The 7,532-nt window shown below is 37.0% G+C and overlaps 1 protein-coding gene across 2 annotated transcripts; it reads right to left on the reverse strand.

Moving 5' to 3' along the window:
- Window positions 1-1,592: 1,592 nt before the first annotated feature.
- On the reverse strand, window positions 1,593-5,714 carry LOC113362176 (nucleobase-ascorbate transporter 3-like). 2 transcript variants are annotated; one of them, XM_026605138.1, is made up of 14 exons: window positions 5,495-5,714; window positions 5,151-5,248; window positions 4,450-4,626; window positions 4,256-4,356; window positions 3,994-4,069; window positions 3,831-3,890; window positions 3,554-3,738; window positions 3,344-3,440; window positions 3,135-3,221; window positions 2,965-3,023; window positions 2,743-2,834; window positions 2,563-2,640; window positions 2,295-2,449; window positions 1,593-2,187 (listed from the first exon to the last, which is right to left on the reverse strand). In XM_026605138.1, the coding sequence occupies exons 1-14, from the start codon at window positions 5,649-5,651 to the stop codon at window positions 1,693-1,695; spliced, it is 1,917 nt and encodes a 638-aa protein (XP_026460923.1). In that variant the 5' UTR covers window positions 5,652-5,714; the 3' UTR covers window positions 1,593-1,692. The 2 variants fall into 2 exon arrangements, with proteins under 2 accessions (XP_026460923.1, XP_026460924.1); XM_026605139.1 differs by having other exon boundaries at window positions 4,450-4,535; window positions 5,495-5,537.
- Between the last annotated feature and the right edge of the window lie 1,818 nt (window positions 5,715-7,532).

The following is a 7,532-nucleotide window of genomic DNA, read 5'->3' on the forward strand; positions in this document are numbered from 1 at the left end:
TGGTATAGTTTGTGAAATAAATCATTTCTAAATTTTACTAATTATCGTCCATAGGGGTATAATTGTAAAAACAAATATTCAAAAATAATTATATCTCCTCCTTGCCTTAACATTTGTTCAAACTTAAACTAGGTCCTCTATTCAGGGACATATATGGAGTATAATCATTTTTGAATAGTGTCCAAGACTGAGTCAGCTAGGTTGGAACAATTGACTCTCATCTAAAACTGGGGTTTCATTAATGGGTCAAAAGACTTAAAACCTTTACCATTTATTTTGTGTATGTATTTGACCCGGTTTTAACCCGTTTTTCTGAGTAAAATTTCGAACTCTTTTTTTTTCTTTTTTATTGTAATACCAATCAAATGTTAAATTTGTTTTGATTTCTTAGAAATGATATGATCATTTTCCAACGGTAAAAATATGAAAAGAAAAATGATCTAATTTTGCTGAAAAAATTATCTATAATGATCAGGGTTAATGGAGAGGACATGTTAATTTCTTAACAGGAGGTCCAGATTGTCGAGTCCGATTTTGTGCACACTCTTTGATGAGTATGTAACATTTTAGATTCCATCGGTTATTTAATCTATGGAATCCTATAACGAGGTTTGAGATTAACATGGATGTTAATATTAATGGGCATCAGTTAACTAATTTTTCTCTTTCAATCTTTAAAGTTATAATTTTAGTCTTGGTCACCTTCATTCTGGTGCATACCATGCCAATTTAAATCCGAAAAGGAACACCCAAGGAGATAAAAATACTTGGTGTTTATAATAGATATAGGTAAATCTTCAACTAAATGAAGGTACGAAATATCTCGCCAATATTACCATCATAATAAAAAAACATTACCACATCATGTAAAAAATTCATTGGTAAAACATCTTGACCAATATTACCAACAAAAGAAAAAGCATTATTGGACCATATAAAATCTTTATTGTAAAACATCAAATAAGTTAATAATACCACATTCCCCGATAACAAATAACGTTAACAACCCTAAACGCGGAAACGAAAAATTTGTCTTTCTCCCTTTATCAAAACAAACAAAAAGAAACAATCCCAATCCCGTGCGGTTATTCTAGTGTACTTATACAACAAAGTCAAGTGTTTCGATCCTGAAAATTAGAAAATGATGCTACATGTGTATAAATTTCTAAAAAAAAAGAAGAGATCGTTTGTTTATACACACTGAAGGTCAAGCAATCAATCACTATTAAACACTTGGCACAATCAAAATGCATTCTTAGAACAATACATTTCCGACCAAGGGTATACGTGATGTCATTTTTAATTGCAAAATCCTAATAAATTAAGACCTAAATGATTGATCTCAATGTTTGTCTTTCTTCATTTAGTTAACAATAATAAAAATAAGAAAGAAATTTAAATGAAAATGAAAAAAAAAAAACGCTTCAAACTCGAGTCATCAGCGCGTCCAAACCAGATGCACGCGGGACACGCATATTGGTGCGTCGGACACGCGTGGTATCAACGTCCTACGCGCGTCCTGTGTCCTACGCGAGTCCGGACGCGGACACGGCTCAAAAAGTGCAGCATCCGTGCAACCCAGTTACCCAGCAAGCAATTGAGGAACACATAAAAATTAAGCAAAGACATGCAACAGATTCATTTGTAAATCGTAAAGGCGTATTTCATTGTGTAGCTCTAAGATCGGGCTATTTACATTTGTATACAAGGAACTCGCGGAAATACGTGGGGGCAGTCCTCAACATATGGATAAGCAGAAATATGTACATGGCGACAATATTCTCCACAAGGACTACTAGAATTCATATGAGGGCAGTAGTTTTGTCTGAGTGGCGAACGCTCGATATCTTTAGTGATGTCCGGTGGTTGTTTTGGGGGAGGAGATGGAGGACAAGAAGGGGGAGAAGGAGGACAAGGAGGAGGAGAGGGAGGAGGAGGAGGAGGAGGAGAAGGACGAGGAGGAGATGGAGGAGGAGGCTGAGTACATGGACGAGGACGCCTGCTAAGAGGGGGTGGAAACCTGTAAACTCCAGTAGGGTCACTGTTTTGGAACTTAGACCACCAAAGCATTCCTCGGTCGTAGGCCGCGGCCGTACCCTTAGTGTCAAGTGTATTATCAAGTACTGTCCCAAATGCCGTTACCACAGTTGGGCCCGAAGAGAATGTTGTGTTCAAAATGTTATTGAACTGCAAATCAAAACAAAAACTGTTGTGAAATACTTGGAAGCGATTATTAACTTAAGATTCGAGCATCTCCATGATTCGTAGAATGGCGAAAGATTACTATGACTTACCCATAGGCCTGCTGTGTTCACTCGTCCTCGGTTGTTAGTGGCATCATTAAAATACTGCGGGATCGATATACCAAGGAACAATGACAGGCCAATTGTGTACAAGTTCCGCTGAGAGTTATTGTTCGTGAACTGAATATATGAGATTCCAGCGGCAGCTAAAAAGACAGTAGGGAAAAAAGGTTACAAAGAGTTAGTCACTCACTTCCCTGCTTCTTAAAACTTCTGCAGAAACCTTTATGCATTTCAGCAAGTACTTGTTCTGACTTACATATGTGACCGAAAAGAACACAGTGCATAGCTGCAAATATAGGGAACGGAATCGATGCGAAGAATGCACCAAATTTTCCTGCAAATTTTTCAACGAGTGAAACAAAAATAAAACATTTCATAACTGTTGTAATATAAGATGGTTTTGATTGATTATAAGATGTTGCGTTATTGCACAAACCGAAGATTGAAAAGAAAACCATGAAAATGGTAGATATCTGCACCACTCTTCGACTTCCAACACGTGTTATTCCGAGAAGCCCAACATTTTCTCTGTTAGATAAACACATAATTAAAGACTTCATTTATACAGCAATGAAAAATAAGAATGCACGGACATGGCTATATATATATATATATATATATATATATGCTGGTTAACCCAGGTATAAGTGTGCCTTACACTGATACATCTGTACCAACAACTGCTCCAAACAAACCATCAAACAGCATTCCCAAACCCTATTGCAGGATAACACAGTTGAGTAAGTTATTATAGTTTGAACAACGACTCACATTTTCTAAATGGATCCCCATAGAGAACCGGAAAAGAGAGAAATCGTTGAGACAAACCTGTAAACCAACGCTTCGAGTAAGCACATTAGTTGGAGGAGGTGTAGCACCTGAGAACCGTGATGCAGCATAATATGTTCCTGTTGACTGCAAGGGACACGATTCCATTTCTCAAGTATATTGATAGAGTACCACGAGTACTAGTAGCCATCTACCGAAACAGTGTTACTAATAATGCAAAGGGAACGCAAGAATCAAGTGATTCGCACCTCAGAAGTTGAAACAAGTGCGGCTCCAATCATTCCGAAGATGGGGCTAGCTTTGAATATAGGTGCACCCCACTGAAAAGGGTATGGTATTCTAATCCTACAGTAATCACAAGAACGAGTAGAAAAATGAACCATGTCAACGCTATACGAGCAAAGATAAAGAAGAAGAATGCATGATGTAATCTACAATGAATATTGTATGCCAGTTACCATCGAGATGCTGACATAAGATTGGAACGATCGACACGGCAGCTGAACTTAGTTTGTTCACTGACATGGTTGTATGCACCACTCACAGTAAGTAGTGCAGCAAAGGCCCAGACAACTGCAACACTAAACAGTACACCAAATTTCTCAAATGTGGCATTTTTTCTCCCACCTATAAACTTCATATACTGCACGTAACAAGAGGAAGTCATGAATTCTAATTGCATTTGTGTCTTACTTTTCCATCCCACATTGACAATATAAATAAACTACGTATTACCTGTTGACTGATAACAAGTAGAATTAGCATGGGCAGACCAATCTCTATGCACTCTCCAAGCTGAATATAAAGACCACAGATATTAGGCAGTGGATCAAGAGATCATAGATAGCTAAGATTGAGTGATACCTATAGCTATTGAAAAATTAGATTACAGTAGTACCTGGGGGAAACCACTTCGGAACTTGCTAAGACCCCCCAGACAAATGATTGGGATAATAGATACAGGACTGAGGAATCTGATCATCCAAGAAAACACATATACTTGTTATAAATGTCATGTGACCAGATTTTTCATGTTCCGAAACAGCCTGGGGCGGTCGTCGCAGGCATTATGCCGTTATATATGTTACAACAACGATTTTAGAGTAAAAGACCTGAAACGATCACACAAAATGCTTGCATTACTAAGCGTATAAGGTTACCTTGTAAAATATCCCCATGCCTTGCTATACCCAATGAGGATATTGAACATTGATGAAATGATTAAAGCACCTTGAATAGATCTCATTGTATAAACAAATCTCTGCAACCACCCCAATGTTTATGTGTCTGTCAGTGTTAATTAAAATGCGGCATGTTAACCGGTCAAAACGTAATAAAGACTAGTCGCACTTACCTCATGTTCACTAGTGAATCTGTACTTGGACATATCTTTGATGATAGACATGACTGGTATAATGAACGTAGTTGAGGCAGACATCACTGTAGGAAGACGAGTTCCGATTAATGTTTGAAGAAGTGTGTTTAGTCCGGATGTAAACAGCAGGGTCTGAATAACAATAGCTTTGTCTTCCTGTTTCATCCAATTCCATACACATATAATGCAAACTTTAAAAACCGGCCGGTTTCACTAAATTTTTCTTTTTCAATCCCGTAGATATTTAAGTTCAACGGGAAGTCGGCAATGCTCGTTTTTCGGCATCATTTTTTGGGGGTTGTTGGGTTATCCCCATCTAGGGTAGTGAGATAAAGGATGTCCTATTAAGCTCAGGTACGAGAGTCAGATTTCCTACCATATGTGATGTCCAAGTTGGTTGGTCGCTAGGTTTTTTATACACGACTGCTGGCCCTATCCAAAAATAATTCACGTCAGAAAATACTCGTCAATTTTTGCCGGAGAGTGGTAGAGAAACCTTAACTAATGTTCGCTTTTCTATATGGATTGGTGAGGTTAATTAACGCCTAACTTCAATCATTTGATAGTCTCAGAATAACTCACTGATCACAACTTGGAACAGAAGTATTAGTCTTGATTGTCTTGACAATCACCAATGAAAATTTCTAATAAAATATATTATAAACAAGAGAACAACTTACATCATTTCCTCCCATTAGATGTACGAGTTTAGTGGAAATCATAACAGTCATTCCCAGCATCACAATCACATGTTGGAATGCCATTGTAACCGCTTCATCTGCACATAAAATATGTGAATTCAAATTTCACAACCATCGATATTAAGTTGTAAAATGGAAATTTGGTTTTAAGGTAACTACAACGTTTTCATACTGCCTTATTACGACAGTTTGTCTCTCAAAAACTGTTTGAAAAGCTTGAATGATAACTAAATATGCTTCTTTTAATCCGACAGTTTCTAGAAAACAGAGATTGGATGATACCTATATAGAAGAATACCGATGTACTAAATTACACAACTTACGCCAAGGAGGATTATGTTGAAGTGAGTAATGGAGTTGATCATCAAGCTGTACTTCAGGAACGTAAATAGGAACTTGTATATTACTATCCGGCAAAGTGACCATTAATGGTGAGTGTTCAGCACCAGCTGAGGACCACACCAAGTTAGTTGCCACCATTGCACTTCTCCTTACTTTCCTTCAGCTCGGCTATGCTTTTCAAATTTCATCAACCAACTACAAAAGAAGGGGATGCATAATACAATTCTTTCATTTCTTCTCAATATATTGAGCGTCAGAGACAGACAGACTATATCATTCATAAAATGGATACGTACGAATATTTACGTACGATTTCTCTATATTTTATAAGGGGAGTCGGTCGACGGGGACCATCAACCATAGACGGCAGAGTCAATTTGCATGTTTGTCAATTGCTCATGAGCTGTTAAATTGGATAAACTGAATACAATATCGATAGCTTACCTCCTGTCACTCTTACCTCACGTCTCATCTGCTTCCTTTGGGGATGATAAAAATTGCAGTCCGCATCATACTTGGGACCAATGGTCCAAAAGTCTACAAATGCTCTTTTGTTTAAGATTTTACAGTTTTTAATTGACCGTCAGGTAGGTTGAGATGGGATTTGGTATTACGACTTTTAGATATGGAAATTCAGTTGTTTGAGATTTGTCAGGTCCTCTGCAAGGTATCTAATTTTCACAATTACATAAAAGTTTACTGGCACACAAAGTTGGCAAGGGCTTGATAATTAAGTCCAAAATTTGCTAGGATTTTTACGGCCATTAGAAATATAGGCCAAAATTCAAAGAATACCATGACAGCTATGAGCTATGGAAATAAAGCTTGGTTGGCTTTTTTACTTGGTTGTTTCAAAAAAGAAAATGTACTAGTAAAGACCGCGTGACCCAGGATGCTTTTTTTCTCCTTTCTAGAAACATGAAATAAGGGTTTAAGAGATATCAAACTCTCGAACAGACTGACCTCAAACACGAGAGTCAAGTTCTTGCCGACTTCCTTATCACACTAATTTTTTCTTTCGGTTAACAAATGCCTCTGTTGGTTATTAATTACACAACTTCCTTGACACTGTTTTTTCTTTTAATTCACCCACAATATATAAGATATGCATGTTTCATTTAAGTAATCTTTAATACTATGTTATTTTAAGTTTCCAGTTTTGTTTTTATCAGGTCACCATGATTAAATTTAAGAATGATTAATTTCAAACATTATTAGGTCTAATTGATAGTACTTAGCAGTAATAAATTAACCAAATAATTAGGTGAATGATTGATTGGTAATCTTGATTCTTGATCCGGTAGCCTATCCCTTCTTTTATTCGTCTAGACTTTCAACGTCTGCGGGTCGATGCAACAAGGCACAGTAGCTTCATGAGTGAAGAGCATCATTCTCATATAAAATGGCAAGTTGTTTATAAATGAACTAATATATAGGTAAATAAGTCCAAGGTTTCATTTCCATTCATATCATATGGTTGTAGCACGACAGGTAAATGTGTCCAAATCTCATTTTCTTCTTTCTTTTCTTGGCCGATTTTTTGTTTTGTTGATCCATCCTAGTCGAAATTTTAATTTTCTATTTTTCTTCAAAAAAAAAAAAGAGCAGGTAATAGAGTCCAAATCTCCAACCCATGTTTTTCATTATATTTTTGAAGGTATGGTTGATGGGAAAATCAAGGCTCCAAAACAGATGAACTTCGGCTCTGTTATAGGCCTTGCTTATTTTAGTGAAAACAATTGTATTTTAGGGAGCCATCAACATCTGGTTTGTTTGAAGGCTCAAGGCTTCTATTTATTGACTGACTTGATTATCAGTGGGAAACAGAAACCACTGGTTCAAGATTACAAAAGAAACTTGGTAGTATCGATTCTGCTGCGTATGTTAATCTAAAGTTTCGGGTTCAAATCCTAGTTAGCAATTCGGGATTCGGCAAACGTACGGAACGGTAAACGTACGAGTATTATACGGTTTTGTAAAATCCAGACTCGGTCCAAAATTCGGTCAACGGGACGTGAT

Source organism: Papaver somniferum, chromosome 3 (assembly GCF_003573695.1).
Source record: "Papaver somniferum cultivar HN1 chromosome 3, ASM357369v1, whole genome shotgun sequence".
Lineage (NCBI taxonomy): Eukaryota > Viridiplantae > Streptophyta > Magnoliopsida > Ranunculales > Papaveraceae > Papaver > Papaver somniferum.